This window comes from Triplophysa rosa, unplaced genomic scaffold (genome assembly GCF_024868665.1).
Source record: "Triplophysa rosa unplaced genomic scaffold, Trosa_1v2 scaffold63_ERROPOS2374434, whole genome shotgun sequence".
NCBI classification, from domain to species: Eukaryota; Metazoa; Chordata; class Actinopteri; order Cypriniformes; family Nemacheilidae; genus Triplophysa; species Triplophysa rosa.
The window spans coordinates 76,137-94,071 of NW_026634656.1; the positions used below are offsets into that span (position 1 = coordinate 76,137).

Genomic DNA, 17,935 nt, shown 5'->3' on the forward strand with positions numbered 1-17,935 from the left:
TCGGTTCCGGTTGAAAATCCTCCGCAGCTGGGAAACTTCGTGACTGTGAGACGGCGTAGTCGCAGGACAAAACATCACTCTACCGTTCCGATTACAGTCTCGAACAGGTTTGCACCGCTCAGTGACGCACCGACTGAGAAACCTGCTGAAAGTGCCCTAGATATCGGTGATTCTATTGTTCGGAACGTTAACATAGAGGCACCAGCCACCATAGTCCAATGTTTACCGGGAGCCAGAGCGCCTGACATCAAGTCAAATTTAAATGTGCTGGCTAAGGCTAATCGTAAATTCAGTAAGAATGTCATTCACGTCGGCACAAATGATGTTCGACTCCGTCAATCGGAGATCACAAAAGATAACATTAAAGAGGTGTGTGAGCTCGCAAGCATGATTTCAGACACTGTAATATTCTCTGGCCCCCTCACTGCTTATCGTGGTGATGAGATTTATAGCAGATTATCATCACTAAATGGCTGGTTGTCTGAGTGGTGCCTGCAGAATGATATAGTTTTTATAAATAACTGGAAGAGTTTTGAGGGCAGACCTGACCTGTTGAAACGAGATGGTCTCCATCCCTCCTGGGCTGGGATTTCCATCCTGTCTAGAAATATGGCAAAAAGTCTTAATGCTAATGCTAAAACTTGACTCGCTGGGGCCCAGGTCAGGGAGCAGACAGTATGGCTTAACCAACTGTCTGCTTGCCGTCTCACATCGCAGAATACACAAAATGTACAACATGTAGTAATCCGTTCTCCCAAACATCACAAAATAGAGACTGTGTCTGTCCCCCGGATTAGCAAACATAAAATAATGCGTAAACCTCTTGAAAGTAATTTAATAAACGTTAAACAAACTAAACATGAACAAAATACAGATAATCAACTGTTACGACTCGGATTGCTAAATATTAGATCTCTCTCTAATAAAGCACTTTTTGTTAACGATATGATAACAGATCATAAAATAGACATGCTCTGTTTGACAGAAACATGGCTAAAACCAGATGATTATATTGCTTTAAATGAATCTGTCCCCCAAGATTATTATTATAAACACGAGCCTCGTCTAAAAGGCAGAGGGGGAGGTGTCGCAGCACTTTACAATAACTCTCTTAGCATTTCCCAGAAGTCGAACTCTAAATATAATTCTTTTGAAGTCATGGTTCTTCATGTTTCAACACCTAATACTAAAGATAAACACTTTTTAAATTGATTCTAGCTATTGTATATAGGCCTCCAGGGCACCACACAGATTTTATTAAAGAATTTGGTGGGTTCTTATCAGAACTAGTACTGGCCGCAGATAGACTCCTTGTCGTTGGTGACTTTAACATCCACGTAGATAACGTTACAGATGCCTTAGGAATGGCTTTCAAAGACACTCTTAACTCCATGGGCATTAGTCAACATGTGTCAGGACCCACTCACCTTCGTAATCATACTTTAGATTTAATACTGTCTTACGGTATAAATGTGGACGACGTTAAAATCCTTCAGCAGAGTGAAGACATTTCGGATCATTATCTGGTATTATGTTTGCTTCACTGGCCTACGGCTGCAAATAAAACTCATTGTTACAAATATGGTAGAACAATAACTTCAACTACCAAAGATGCGTTTCTCGATAATCTGCCCGAATTGTCTCAAATCATGAGAAATAACGTTGAAGATCTTGACATTACCACTGAAAATTTTAATTCCACCTTCTCGGTAACGCTAGACAAAGTTGCTCCACTACGTTTAAAGAAGATTAAAAATGGCAGCCCCACACCGTGGTATAATGAACACACTCAGGCTCTAAAGAAAGCGGCCCGAAAAATGGAGCGTAACTTTAAGAAAACTAAATTAGAGGTATTTCGTACAGCATGGAAGGATAGTATTCGAAAATACAGGAAAGCCCTAATAACTTCTAGATCCGCCTACTTTTCATCACTAATAGAAGAAAACCAGCACAATCCTAGGTTTTTATTTAACATGGTGGCTAAATTAACAAAAAATAAATCGTCAGTGACTTCTGATCCTGTATATCAGCATAACAGTGATGAATTTATGAACTACTTCACATATAAAATCCAAGATATTAGAGAAAAAATTATAACAATGCAATCAGAAGTGAAACCCGCTGAACAAACTAACTACAGCGCCCTTAAGGAGAAAATGCAATTATTTTATACCGTAGATCAAGATGAGCTGTCTAAAATTATTAGATCATCTAAATCAACAACATGCATACTAGACCCTATACCTACAAATCTACTGAAAGAGATGCTCCCAGAAATTATAGATCCTCTTCTTGGTATTATTAACTCATCTCTGACATTAGGACATGTGCCTAAAGCATATAAGGTGGCTGTTATAAGGCCCCTTGTCAAAAAACCCCAACTCGACCCTAGAGAACTAAGGAACTACAGGCCTATATCGAATCTACCTTTCATATCTAAAATTCTGGAAAAAGTAGTTTCAACTCAATTATGCTCCTTCCTCCAAAGGAATGACATCAATGAAGAATTCCAGTCTGGATTTAGAGCATGTCACAGTACAGAGACTGCTTTGATCAGAGTTACAAATGATCTGCTATTGGCGTCTGACCGAGGTTGTATCTCGTTATTGGTGCTGCTAGACCTTAGTGCTGCATTCGATACCATTGACCACAGCACACTCCTACATAGACTCGAAAATTATGTCGGCATTAAGGGAATAGCTTTGAAATGGTTTAAATCTTATTTATCCGACCGTTTTCAATTTGTGAGCAATAAACAATGAGGTGTCACGCAAATCGCAAGTCCAGTACGGTGTACCACAGGGCTCAGTCTTAGGGCCTCTGCTCTTCGCATTATACATGCTACCTCTAGGAGATATAATAAAGCGACACGGAGTTAGCTTTCACTGTTATGCTGATGATACTCAACTTTATATTTCCTCGAAGCCTCATGAAACACAGCAGTTCCATCGAATAATGGAATGCATAGTCGATATAAAAAACTGGATGAGTAACAACTTTTTATTACTGAACTCGGACAAAACGGAAGTGTTACTTATTGGACCGAAAACTGCTATAAGTAACAACCAAGAATACTGTTTAACTATTGACGGATGTTCCATAAAACCCTCGTCGTCAGCAAAGAATCTTGGCGTTCTATTCGATAGTAATCTGTCATTTGAGAGCCACGTCGCCAACACCTGTAAAATTGCGTTTTTCCATCTTAAGAATATATCTAAACTACGTCATATGCTGTCAATCGCAGATGCAGAGAAGTTAATTCATGCATTCATGACATCAAGACTAGATTACTGTAATGCACTGTTAGGTGGTTGCCCTGCAGGCTTATTACAAAAACTCCAATTGGTCCAAAACGCGGCAGCTCGAGTTCTTACACGTACAAAAAAGTATGAACATATTAGCCCGGTTCTGTCAACCTTGCACTGGTTACCTATAAAGCATCGCGTTAACTTTAAAATCTTGCTTATTACCTATAAGCCCTACATGGTTTAGCTCCTCAGTACTTGAATGAACTCCTTTTGTATTACAGTCCTTCACGTGCATTACGCTCTCAGGCGTCCTGTCAGTTGGTAATACCTAGAATTTCAAAATCAAGTGCAGGTGGTAGATCCTTTTCCTATCTAGCGCCTAAACTTTGGAATAGTCTTCCCTGCACTGTCCGGGAGGCAGACACACTCTGTCAGTTTAAATCTAGACTAAAGACGCATCTTTTTAATCTTGCATACACTACTCTTCCATAATATAAATCTTCAGAGGGTTTAGGCTGCATTAGTTAGATCAACCGGAACCAAAAACACAACTGATGTACTTGTTGCATCAAAGAGTACAGAACAGTACTCTACTCTCAGCCAGTCTTGTCTCATTGTTCCAAGGTTACCACAGCGAGCAGGATGCAGTTCATGGCCTGACCTGATGGTAGAGCTGGAGAATGGGAAGTGGGGACCTGACAAGAGCTGAGATGATAGAGCTGGATAAAGAAGGACGCGGTCTCTTGACATGTCTTCACCACAAAACTTCAAATGCTATTAGATTATTAATGATAATCTTAAACTACAATTTATTTTATTATTAAGTTTATTTATTTTATTTAGCCTTGTTGTGCAAGTTCTCTGGAGCTTGTGCAGAGGCAGCAGCTTTTGCCAGAGGGGAACTGGAATCCCCTGGTTGGGCCTGGGTTCTCCTGAGGTTTTTTTTCTCGATTAGAGTTTTGGGTTCCTCGCCACCGGTTTGCATACTGTTTTTTGCACTATTGCCTGGACCGGGGGGGCTGCTTTAGAATCTTAAAGTTTTACTTAATTAATATTGCATATAGGAATTTATTATCTGTTATATTTGACCTGTGCTTCTCTCTCCTTTATCCTAAATGTGTGCTCTCACTGAGCGTGTGTGTGTGTGCGTACTTGTCTGTGTACGTACGTGTGTGTGTGTGTGTGTGTCCGTGTCTGTGTGTGCTTGGTGTGTGTGCGTGTTGTGTGTGTGGAGTGTTTTGTGTGTGGGTGTGTCTGTCTTCTGTGTTTTCAACCTTTTCTTGTTTTTGCAGGTACAACTTTGATTGTTTTGCTTGTAGTCAATGTGTCTCATGTACAGCTGCTTTGTAACAATGAAAATTGTAAAAGCGCTATATAAATAAAGTTGAGTTGAGTATGTATGATGTTTAGTGATGGGCTGTCTAGACTGCCACGAGGATGCCTCTGTTATCTTGCTAGTGTGCGCACCTGGCCTGGGCGCTTTAGAGCACTGAACACCAGGACTTCCAGACACAGAAGCAGCTTCTTCCCCCAGGCAATCTCCCTCCTAAACAGATAACTGCTCCTTAAGAGCAATATTCCACTTCCACTACTCCTATAGTGTGCACTATAGTGCCTTATTATATCTACATCTTATGTATACATGTATATAACACTACCTCTACTTACTAAATTATCCATTTGCACAAGTGTACATACAATCTGTTAAATATGTTTATTCTACTATATACTACCCTGTACAATGTCTCTTATATGTTATTATCCCCCATTTTCTGTAAAATAGTCTTTATTTTATATATGCACAATTTAGAATCTTTTAGACTGTAAATCGTATTATATTGTATTGTCATTGTATTGAATGTCTGTACTAGAAGCTTCCAACACCAAAGAAAATTCCTTGTGTGTGCAAGCACACTTGGCAATAAAGCTCTTCTGATTCTGATTCTGATTCTGATTCTGAAGGGCCTTGCTGTCCCGCCCCTGGATGTGTTCCATATTTTGGGATTTTTTGAATCCCAGGAATTACGAGCCCCCACAACCCCACGGAGGGCCCCGCTGGGATCAGTGGCCCACTCCATTGGGGCACAGGGCCACAGGGGCCCTCCAGGGGCACCAGGGGGCACAGGGGGGCCGAGGAGAAGATCCATCACCTTCCTGCATGCATATATATATATACAAGTAAATAATAATAATAATGATAATAATTTTCACCCAGGTTCACAGAATGATGACTGAAGAAAAGAAGAGACAATGCTCTAAGATCAATAAAATGTTTTTATTTTTACCAATTATTACGTAAAAATTGTCAGATAATAAATAATACACTTAAACACTAAACACTTAAAATTATACAAAGTCCCTGAGTGGGCTCAAAACACCAACCTAATAAGAAATAAAATAGATTATTAACAGTAATAAACACAAGGAACTAGAAACTGTATAAAACTATCTAACTATGAGCAAAGAGTATTTAAAAATAAATATATAGTCTTCCGGTTTACGCCACCACGAGAATGGTTGCATAATTTGGCAGGCTCCGGCTATTTGCACTTTTCTTTGACCCCAGATCAAGATATTCACAACTTTTGTAAACTTAAAGACTCATGGAAGGGGCGACAATGTAAACGAGGGGAAGACCAAGAAAAAACGCGACAAAATATGATGAAATTTACCCAAATATGCCTGATCAATCTGGTGCGAGCAGTGACGGAGCACATGGGGAAGAGCTAATTAGCTTGTAAAAGAATCTCAGTGAAATCAGGGATTTTCGACATGACAGTCACAAACAACTCCAGGATATAAAGGTAAAGATGAATAAATCCAACAAAAGAATCGAAGAGGCGGAAAATAGAATTGGAGTGGAGACCCGAATTCAGAACACTGAGGAAGCGGTGGAGGAGATGCTTCGGCTAACAGAGCACATGGAGGCTAGGCTAAACGATCAAGAGGGGCGTGCGAGACGATCAAACATCAGGATTTACGGAGTTCCGGAACGGGCCGAGGATAACTTCACGAACATGATTTCCTTCATCGAGGACTTTATCAAATCAACCCTGGCGTTAGAAGCGGACCTTCAAATCGAAAGAGCGCATACAGCGCTCGTACCAAAGCCATCATCCACAGCCAAACCGCGCTCGGTAATTGTTAAGTTTTTGGACTTTAGGACAAAAGAGTTGGTGATTAGGACGGCTTGGGAGAAGAAAGCGAACGAATGGAAAGGCAATAGGATCACGTTCGACCATGACTACACCCCTGATGTACTCTGGAAGCGGAGGAAATACCAAGACGTCAAAAACATATTGAAGGAATGCAACATTAAATTCCAGACTCGCTTCCCGGCCAAGCTAAAGGTGTTCTATGCTGAAGGCACAGTAGTCTATACCTCTTCGGAAGAAGCAGCGTCAGATTTTCATTTTTTTTCTTGTTTTTGCAGGTACAACTTTGATTGTTTTGCTTGTAGTCAATGTGTCTCATGTACAGCTGCTTTGTAACAATGAAAATTGTAAAAGCGCTATATAAATAAAGTTGAGTTGAGTTGAGAGATATGGCAAAAAGAGGTCTCCCAATTGAGCCAAACACCCCACCCTCTTCACTGATGGAACGGATCCAGCAGCTGACATGGAGAAAGATTGGCAAAAAGAACAATGCCCCCCCCCACACAAGCAGCCGTCATACAAAGACAAGCTTCTTGCATTCAGATGGCCACAAGCAGACAAAGCATGAGTGTACGAAAGTGCAACTTGAATTGTGACAAAATAAATATGGATAACAGCTGTTTTTTATAAAGCACTTTTATTGCTACTATGGGTATTCTTTATTTCTTTATTTCTTTATTTTTCTCTTTATTATTATTATTTTCTTTTAAGATGCACTCCCCGAAATAAGAATAATTGCTTACTAAGTGCAAACTGAGCCTACGGTAAATATGAACAATTATACAGACAATAAGAACTCAAGTGCATGGGTCCTCGATACCCTGCAAGAGGCTATTCCCATGGAGCACTTTTGGCATCTGTGCTCACCTAAGAGTCGTTTTAAAACGACCCCTCACTTGGAAGTCTCAACACTATTTGGATATTGTTTTCCTTTTCTTTCAATGGTTCTTAATGTTCATTGTTTGTTGTTTTCATGTTCATTTCTATTCCAGAAGGGGGCGTTAAAGTACATTTACTTTTCGTGTTATATAAGAAAGGTTGATAGTCTAAAAATAGGAACAAAAATGATTAATAATGAGTAAATATTTTAAAGTAGCATCTTACAATGTAAATGGTTTGCTGAATCCTGTGAAGAGAAGTAAAATCCTGTCTAAACTTAAAAAAGAAAAAAATTGAGATAGCGTTACTTTAAGAGACGCACTTAAATGAAACCGAACATAACAAACTAAACCGGATGGGGTTCAAACATGTTTTTTCGGCTTCTTTTGGATCTGGTCATAGAAGGGGAGTGGCGGTTTTAATTTCAAACAAAATTACATATGAACATCTGCATGAAACGAAAGACAAAGAAGGCAGGTTTATAATGATAACTGGGAGAATTGAGGGCACCCTTATAACTATACTTTCTGTCTATGCTCCCCCGGGATGTAATTGCTCCTTTTTTAAGACTCTGATAAATTTCATAGCAACTGAACCAAAAGGTATTTTCATATGCGGGGGTGATTTAAATGTACTATTAACCCCCACATTAGATTATTCAAACCCCTCCACCCACACAGTGAGTCCCGTCGGTAGGCAGATAAACATTATGTTAAAAGAAATGGGATTGATTGATGTTTGGAGAGTCCTACACCCCGGACAAAAAGACTATTCTCATTATTCGCACCCGCATACTTCATATTCGAGAATTGATTATTTTTTTTGTATTTTGAAGAGACAAATTTAGAATTAGGAACTGTAATATTGGATTAATAGATATTTCTGATCACGCAATGATATCACTCTCACTATATTTAGAGAATAAACCAAGAAGCACCCTCTGGAGATTAAACTCTAGCATTCTGAATAGTAGGGAAACCAAGCAATATCTTATATCAGAAATAGAACAATATATAGAACTGAATGATAATAATTTAGTCTCCAGTGCTATACTATGGGACGCATTTAAAGCGGTTCTTAGGGGCAAAATAATAGCTCTGACCTCTAACTTAAAGAAGTGTAGACAAGAAAAATGTAATATACTAACAAATAACTTAAATCAATTGGAAATAAAAAACAAGAAGGATCCTAACAAGATTACCTCCCAACAAATTAAAAAAATCAGAACGGAATTAGATTGTTTATGCAGGAAATAGAAAAGAAACTAATGTTTTTAAAACAGAAATATTATGAATCTGGAGGGAAAGCAATGAAATTGCTGGCAAGAAAATTACAAAATCAACAAGCTGATTCAACTATACAGGCAATACAAGATCCTTCATCAAAACATTTATGTTCTATGCCAGAAGATATCCAGAGGGTATTTGAAGAATATTATACATACATACATATTCCCAAACACAGATAATAGACACAGTCAAAATGGAATCTTTCTTATCTGCGTTAAAACTCCCCCGGGTTAGTGACTCTTTTAACACCAGGCTTATTGCAGATATAACTGAGGAAGAATTGAATAGAGCTATATCCAATCTCAAATCAAACAAATCCCCAGGTCCAGACGGGTTTACGTCTGAGTGGTATAAAATATTTAGACAACAAATTATTCCAATCTTATTACCAACCCTTAATACAGTCCTGCATGGAGGCGATCTGCCACCCTCATGGAGGGAAGCTGTAATTTCGGTGATTCCAAAAGAGGGCAAAAATAAACAAGATTGCGCAGCATACCGTCCAATCTCAGTGCTAAATTTAGACTACAAATTATTAGCAATGGTGCTGGCAAAAAGGCTTGAATCCGTCTTACCGGAACTTGTTAATTCAGACCAAGCGGGTTTTATTAGAGGACGACAAACGCAAGACAATATTAAACAGACTCTCCATATTATCAATCATATTCAAGAAAATGACCTTCAAGCTGCTATTCTAAGTTTGGATGCGGAAGAAGGCTTTTGATTCAGTAAATTGGCCTTTTCTCTCTAATGTTCTTTCAAAATTTAATTTCCACAATCACTTTATTAAGGTGATTCAAAATATATATACTAACCCCTCTGCAAGAATTAAAATTAATGGGAATTTATCAAGGCCCATTACACTAGAGAGGGGTACAAGACAAGGGTGCCCTCTGTCCCATCTCCTTTTCGCAATGTTTATTGAACCTCTGGGACAATGGATTAGACAAAATTCTAAAATTAAAGGTATTAGCATTAAGGATGATGAACACAAAGTTGCACTATTCGCTGACGATTTACTAGTGTTTTTAAAAGACCCATCCGTGGCATTAGTTGAACTAATGGAAACAATAAAACTTTTTGGATCCTTTTCAGGTTTTAAACTGAATATTTCTAAAACGCAAGTTTTATGGAATCATGGAATCTTGATTACATTAAATATTTAGGAATAAATATCCCCAAAGAGGTTAAAGAAATACAATACCTTAATGACCCTATTAACAAAAAAATTCAAACAGATATGGCGCGGTGGAACTTATTACCCTTTTTCAGTATGCGATCTAGAATAGACTCTATTAAACAAAATATACTTCCAAGACTACTTTATCTAGTTCAGTCCTTACCTATAATCTTGCCCAAAAAAACAATTTACAGAATGGGATAGATTGATTTCCAGATTTATTTGGCAAGGTCGAAGACCACGGGTGAGACTTAAAACTTTACAGTTGAGCAAGGAGAAAGGGGGAGTCGCCCTGCCTTGTTTACAAAAATACTACTGGGCGGCACAATTGAGATCAGTAATCTGTTGGTGTAACCCTAATTATCAAACTAGATGGAAAGACATAGAGATAGGCTGGTGTGAGGAGATTCCTTTACAAGCGATCATCGCTGATGAAACTCTTATTACGAATAAAAAGGAAAATCTATGGATTAAGACAACGCTAAAAACCTGGCACGAAGTTATTAAGAAATATAAAATACAGGACTCTGTAAAAATATTGAAATGTGGTACATATGATTCAGACTTTAAACCAAATACTTTTGACAAGCGTTTCAGAATATGGCCGGAAAAGGGAATCACAGCCTACTCCTCTATCATGGATAAAGGGCAATTACTAGATTTTCAATCCCTGGCAGAACGATTTAAATTAGAACCAAAGGATTTTTATAGATATGTCCAATTACGGCATCACTTTTATCAGAAAATTAAGCAAAGGACGGATGAAGACCCAAATAGTATTTCATTCATTCGAATAATTACCACTGCATACAAGTCTTCCTCAATGGATAAGTCTGTTTCTAAATTATATAAATCACTAATTGATTTACAAGGTGACTCCTCTATATATATTAAAAAAAGATGGGAAAAGGAAACCGGCAGCACAATACCAGAAGAAGAATGGGAGAACATTTGCAAACTCAACTGGACAACATCTTGCTCCCCTTACTGGAGGGAATTTTGTTGGAAAAATACTATCCGTTTTTTCCTTGTCCCAAATCAGAAAAAACATTATTTGGGTAACTCAAATTGTTGGAGGCAATGCGGCATTGAAAAAGCCAATCACTTTCACATTTTCTGGGATTGCCCTAAAATTATAAGTTTTTGGAAAGAGATACACAAGATCCTAGAAAATATTCTAGGTACACCACTTGATTTTAGTTTCGAGGTACTGTATTTGGGTAATGTTACAATGATGTCTTGGATAAAAAGTAAGAAATACATGTTTAAAATAATTATTGCATCAGCCAAAAAAGCAATAACGCGATGTTGGTATAAACCTCACCCCCCTCAAAGGCAGGATTGGATTGATGTTTTAAAGAGTATATTCATAATGTAGAGAATTACTTTTTGTGTCAATTTCCAGAAAGAACTCTTTGTTGATTTTTGGTCTAAATGGATTGAGTACATAACTCCTATTGAACCTAATATTTTTGTTTCGGAATAAATTTATTTTATCTTTCTTCATCTTCCCTAACGATGTGAGCAAAACACCCCCTCTTTTGTAAACAGTTTCAATGTTTAAATAAAAAACCCAAAGGAGTCTAAGGTTATTAATGTTATAATACTGATTGTAACATGGATAAATCATTCAGTACTTGAATTGTGAAATGTGGACTTTATCTGTAGATTTGATGTTGTCATAAACAGATGTGGTTGAATGTACCCCCTTGCAATAAAAACTTAAATATAAAAAATATATATACAGTATAAATATAAACATGAAACATTCTCACCAACACTGTAAACCCGAATGTTCAAAGAAATTAAACAGTTTAAGTAGTGTAAACTTAATTTTATATAAAAAAAATTCCTAACTTAAATGTTTTGAGTTCCTGTAACTAATTCTTACTTTTGAGTTAGTTTAACTTAATTTCAACAAGTTAATTCAAGATGATTTGTTGAGAATGAAATTCAGTTCCCAGCATGCTTTGCGTGAGACTGCATTAGGAAAGTAAATTTTGAAATGAAGTGTTATTTTATGAGTTTTTAGAAAGGAAAAAGCCTTGTTAATGATGAATGTTCAATTATCTTGGATATTTAGAAGAGTTTGTTGTTTTTTGACTTTTGGGGTTACCATCGTTCAGAAGAGTGGTGCTTATGCTTAGGTTGTGGGAGGTGCAATAGCAGTCGTGTGTGTGTTGCATCACTCTCTGTGAAGGCTGTTTGTTAATTGTTGATGCAGCTGAACTGTTTAGGTTGTCTTAAGACCTTTCATTTATTTAGCTGTAAATAAAAAAAGTTACTTTGCTAAATGTTCAAAATTAAAGGAGTCAACAACAGTACAACAAACTCAAAACTGACTAGTTTTGCTTACTTAAAATTGTTCAAAATTAAAAGGAGTCAACAACAGTACAACAAACTCAAAACTTACTAGTTTTGCTTACTTAAAATTGGGAACATCATAACTCAAAAAATTTGATGTAACTGATTACCTCAAATTTTTTACAATATTTTTCATATTTTAACATGGTTTATGAGTACCATAACAAACATAATAAGAAATGACAAATGTTTATATGCTGAAGGATTTAACAGTCAACATTTAACATGTCAGCAAAGTATCTTGGTTTCTATTCGATAGTAACTTCTGTCACTTTGAGAGCACGTCGCGGGCAGTACACCTGTAAAATTGGTTTTTCCATTTTAAGAATATATCTAAACTACGTCATATGCTGTCAATGTCAGATGCAGAGAAGTTAATTCATGCATTCATGACATCAAGACTAGATACTGTAATGCACTGTTAGGTGGTTGCCCTGCAGGCTTATTACAAAAACTCCAATGGTCCAAAACGCGGCAGCTCGAGTTCTTACACGTACAAAAAAGTATGAACATATTAGCCCGGTTCTGTCAACCTTGCACTGGTTACCTATAAAGCATCGCGTTAACTTTAAAATCTTGCTTATTACCTATAAAGCCCTACATGGTTTAGCTCCTCAGTACCTTGAATGAACTCCTTTGTATTACAGTCCTTCACGTGCATTACGCTCTCAGGCGTCCTGTCAGTTGGTAATACCTAGAATTTCAAAATCAAGTGCAGGTGGTAGATCCTTTTCCTATCTAGCGCCTAAACTTTGGAATAGTCTTCCCTGCACTGTCCGGAGGCAGACACACTCTGTCAGTTTAAATCTAGACTAAAGACGCATCTTTTTAATCTTGCATACACTACCTTCCATAATATAAATCCTCTGAGGGTTTAGGCTGCATTAGTTAGATCAACCGGAACCAAACACAACTGATGTACTTGTTGCATCAAAGAGTCAGAACAGTACTCTACTCTCAGCCAGTCTTGTCTCATTGTTCCAAGGTTACCACAGCGAGCAGGATGCAGTTCATGGCCTGACCTGATGGTAGAGCGGAGAATGGGAAGTGGGACCTGACAAGAGCTGAGATGATAGAGCTGGATAAAGAAGGACGCGGTCTCTTGACATGTCTTCACCACAAAATTTCAAATGCTATTAGATTATTAATGATAATCTTAAACTATAATTTATTATTATAAGTTTATTTATTTTATTTAGCCTTGTTGTGCAAGTCTCTGGAGCTTGTGCAGAGGCAGCAGCTTTTGCCAGAGGGGAACTGGAATCCCCTGGTTGGGCCTGGGTTCTCCTGAGGTTTTTTTTCTCGATTAGAGTTTTGGGTTCCTCGCCACCTTTGCATACTGTTTTTGCACTATTGCCTGCCGGGGGGGCTGCTTTAGAATTTTAAAGTTTTACTTAATTAATATTGCATATAGGAATTTATTATCTGTTATATTTGACCTGTGCTTCTCTCTCCTTTATCCTTAAATGTGTGCTCTCACTGAGCGTGTGTGTGTGTGGTTGTGTAGTGTGTGTGTGTGTGTGCTGTGTGTGTGTGCGTGGTCTGTGGTGTGTGTGTGTGTGTCTTGTCTGTGTGTGTGTGTTGCGTGTGTGTTGTGTGTGTGGTGGTGTTGTGTGTGTGGAGTGTTTTGTTGTGGGTTGTCTGTCTTCTGTGTTTTCAACCTTTTCTTGTTTTTGCAGGTACAACTTTATTTTTTGCTTTAGTCAATGTGTCTATGTACAGCTGCTTTGTAACAATGAAAATTGTAAAAGCGCTATATAAATAAAGTTGAGTTGAGTTGAGTCCCTCTATACTGGCTGTGTCCGGTCGCTGTTATCCTAAACTGCCCACACTTCCTGCAGGTGTTTGCCTCAACCTTTCTGTGGTATGGACGAGGGACAGTGGGTTGAGACTGACAGACTGTGGCAGTAGGTGGGAGGACGTAACTGGGTTGGGGATTTAAATTCGAAGTAGCTGGGGCTGTAGCAAGAGGGTTTTGAGGGACAACAACCAGTGTGAAGGTAGGGGTAGTGTGGGAGTCAAGGGTGTCAGTCGGGCTGGGAAATTCAGGAACTGGTTGCAGGTTTACAGGGAGAGGAATTATTGGCCTCAGGATTGTCTGCTTGGGTCTGACTGCCTCAGTTGTGTTGCAAGAGGTGCGCCTTTTTAGAGTAGCTTGTCCAGCTGTGCTCTGTGGCAGGTTGTAGATATGTAGTCCTCCCTGGACCTGGGGTGGAGCAACAGCATGGACACTGGCAGGTGGGAGAGCCTCAGAAGCAACACCAAGAGGGTCAGGTCGATCAACTTCCTGAAGCAGAAGAGTCTGGTCTTGCTTTTTAACCCTGCCATTATGCCACTGGACCAAAGTGGTCTGATTGATCTCCACCAGTTGGAGATTAGTGTCTTGCATGACGGCACCGTTAGAGAGGATCAGCTGCCGGATCTTGCGGTAATCATGTAAAATGAGGGACCAGCGACTCAGCGAACACGTTCACTTCTTCTTCAGACTTTAATGTATGCGACAGAGCCGGATGAAAAGAGCCTCCACAAGACGACAGCAGTCTGGCCATTGGGCAGGTGAAGCTGTGGACCCCAACACACATCGTTTCAGGCTGTCCACTCCAGGGGTGAAAACAGCCTTCTTTTTTGGAGACCTGAAACTCCCTGTGGTCAGCCTGTCCTGGTGTCTAGCAGCAAACTTCACCCGTTGCTTGTCATAGTCAAGCAGGCTCTGCCAAAGGCACACAATTGTCATCAACCTGAAGAACAATAGAAGTATAGAGGCATAGATGAGTTAAAAGGAAACATAAAATACATAGTCCAGTCACACTGTGTTTTGAATAATGATTTTTTTAGGACTTTGCTAATGACTGTTTGCTAACCTGCTGTCTGCTGAGGGTTAACCATGTGCTTGTCCTCAGCTCTACCAAATACTCAGCCAGTCTGTCCACCCGGTCCATTCCTGGAATGTTTTGCTCATCCACAGCCTAAAACGGAATCATTTGAAATGGTAAAGAAAATAAACAGATTAGTAAATTGACGTAAATATTAATGGTAGTATCAATTATTTCTTTGTATTACAAATTAATTTCTGCTCTAGGCAAGTTCCTATTGTGAAATGTACATACCAAAAGCTCCTCAGGGTCCTGAGAGGGGGAACCTTGTGCATACAGGACTGTGGATGTAGTTGGCTGGGATGAAGCAGTGGCAGACTGGGAGAAGTCAGGCTGCGATGAGCCAGCAGCAGCGGACTGGGAGAAGTCAGGCTGGAATGAGCCAGCAACGGCAGACTGGAAGAAGTCAGGCTGGGATGAGCCAGCAGCGGCGGACTGGGAGAAGTCAGGCTGGGATGAGCCAGCAGCGGTGGACTGGGAGAAGTCAGGCTGGGATGAGCCAACAGCGGCGGACTGGGACAAGACAGGCTCGGATGAGCCAGCAATGGCAGACTGGGAGAAGTCAGGCTGGGATGAGCCAGCAGCGGCAGACTGTGAGAATTCAGGCTGGGATGAGCCAGCAGCGGCGGACTGGGAGAAGTCAGGCTGGGATGAGCCAGCAGCAGCGGACTGTGAGAATTCATGCTGGGATGATCCAGCAGCTGCAGACTGGGAGAAGGCAGGATGCGATGAGTCAGCTGCAGGTTGGAAGGCAGCAGCAGTCTGAACTGTGGGTGGGTTCCAGTCAGCTTCATCTTCTGAGAGGAAACTCAGCGTAGGGTCCTCATTGACATCCTCCTCAAATCCCTCATCCTGCTCATCTACATTCACTTCCTCCAGCAGCTGGTCTGTCTGCTCAGAGTCAGCATCCACTGACTGAAGTGGCTGCCCGGTCTGGCGTAGAAGATAGTCCACTCCAAGTAGTTCCCCTGAAAAACAGAATGCAGATTAGTAAACAATTATTCCTTTCATTAACATAAAACCCTGTGCTGTACAATGCACTGTGAGAGTCTTACCAGTGTACTCTGTAGGAGGTTGGAAGGTGGGCACAAGCTTCTCTCCAAAAACGTTTAGGCTGTTAGTGTTAATGCTTTGCACCACCTGCCCTGAGTAGGTGAGAAAAGGGGAGGGTTTCTCTGTGATTGACGCTGCTCTCCGGTCTTGGTTCCATCTGTTCAGGCCTTCCAGGAGATACAACTGAAAATTCAGTGTGTTAGCACTGGTTCCTGTATAGAAGTGAACAATGAAAAGCATGAAAGTGTGATAAGTGACATTATTTATCTTATTGTAATGAATATGTACTATACTGCAATAACAATGAGCCACACACCTGGAATGATCCTGTTCAGATGGCAGTGGAAAGACTCAAGGGAGGTCGAGCCCCTAGCACACCTGTACTTGGTGAGAACTATCCCTCCCTTGGTGGTGGTGGTGCCCGTCTCTGTGAAGAGAGACACACCAGGCGAATCCTGTATGCACTTAAAATGCCTCATCTGAACACGCCAGATGTGCTCCATCCTCACTGTGTCCAGCAGAGGAACCCCCATCAGATCTCTCCCCTTCTCCCCCTTGAGTTCCTGCAGAAGCCTGTCAATGTGGCGGGTTGTGGACTCCACCCCACGTGTCCTACGACGGCAATAGAGCGCCAGCTCTTTCTTGGTAATCCGCCGGTTCACGAGGTCATTGGTGATGACAGACAAACCTTCCTGCTGCAGGTGCTCTCTCTTTGCCCGCCGCAACAAAGCAACATCATGTGGGTCCCACTCCAAAATACATGCTGAGAGACGTGACATGAAGATTGGGTAGAGAGGATGAGCATCAGTGGTGCAGCCCACTGCCAGCCGACGCATGAAGTGCCAGATGTCCAGCCTGATATTGAGGTCAGGCCATCCTCCAAATCTGGCCTGTAGCTTGCTCTGCCCCTTCTCTACACAGCAGCCAGAGTCCACGTACAGCAGCACTGGTGGAGCCACGGCAGCCTGGCTGTACCTGTTAATCAAGCCGGAGACCATGGTGTCTAGTGCCGCACCTTCCTGAGCGGTCAGGACACTGATAAGAATTTGGCCTGTCTCATTACCAACAGAAGTCAGCCACTGTGCTGTTCCCCTGGCTGTGCCTGCCAACTTTCTTGTGATCTAAAATCAACAAAATTAAGGATAATACAAATTTCACAAAGTTAAAACACCAGTAAAATTGTCAACCGATTACCTGTTTTGTAGAGTCCATTTTTAAAATGGTCCCAAACGTGGAAGTAATGCAAGCCTTGACATGATCCATACAGCTGACAATGTCCCTCCCGTAAACTGAAAGCAGCCACTTGCTAGTAGGGACGTCGATGGGCTCCGGAGGCTTCTGGCACACGACAGGTAAGAGGCTGGGGCGGTTGACAAAACCAGCACACTCCTCCATATAGTGCGCCAAGCGGTCAAGCCACTCCTCCCCATGGTTCTCCCTCAGCTGTTTCACCAGTCTGGTGGGGCTGTTGCCCAGCGTCCGCTCCCTCAGCATGCGTATGACACGAACGTCACACGCATACCTTTGTGCAAAAGAGAAGATTTGCTTCATTCATTATTTCAAGCTAAATTAAAAACACTTTCATTTTGCTATGCATTTAATTTACATGACACATTTCTGCATATATACTTTATTGTTAACCATTAATTGATTAACATCAATATTATAAACTCATTACAAGATTCTCTACAATGTGTGTAGATTGTAGCTCACTTCTGTGTCAAGATCAGACGAAACAGTCTTCTATGGGGCAAGTCGAGCTGGTCCAGGACAGTCTGACTGGTAGACAGGTAATTCAGGCGACAAACAGTACACCTGAGAGTCTCTGTTACCATAAGGTAGTACCTGTCGATGTCCAGGACCTTCCCTGCTCTCTTGTGGATGCCATTGCCAG

General features: G+C 40.5%; 1 protein-coding gene across 1 annotated transcript; it reads right to left on the bottom strand.

The window, feature by feature from the left end:
* Positions 1–14,741: 14,741 nt before the first annotated feature.
* On the bottom strand, positions 14,742–17,876 carry LOC130551105 (uncharacterized). Its single transcript, XM_057328658.1, has 7 exons — positions 17,755–17,876; positions 17,236–17,563; positions 16,358–17,162; positions 16,044–16,253; positions 15,223–15,956; positions 14,977–15,081; positions 14,742–14,853 (listed from the first exon to the last, which is right to left on the bottom strand). Exons 1-7 carry the CDS (start codon positions 17,874–17,876, stop codon positions 14,815–14,817), a joined length of 2,343 nt encoding a protein of 780 aa, XP_057184641.1. The 3' UTR covers positions 14,742–14,814.
* Between the last annotated feature and the right edge of the window lie 59 nt (positions 17,877–17,935).

What these genes read in the sequence shown, in the direction of transcription:
- LOC130551105 (XM_057328658.1), bottom strand. Translation starts at nt 17,876, where the DNA reads ATGGTAACAGAGACTCTCAGGTGTACTGTTTGTCGCCTGAATTACCTG. An exon ending in ACCTCCTACAGAGTACACTG is followed by an intron (nt 15,957 to 16,043) that starts GTAAGACTCTCA and finishes TCTGTTTTTCAG; the next exon opens with GGGAACTACTTGGAGTGGAC. An exon ending in TAACCCTCAGCAGACAGCAG is followed by an intron (nt 14,854 to 14,976) that starts GTTAGCAAACAG and finishes ATTGTTCTTCAG; the next exon opens with GTTGATGACAATTGTGTGCC.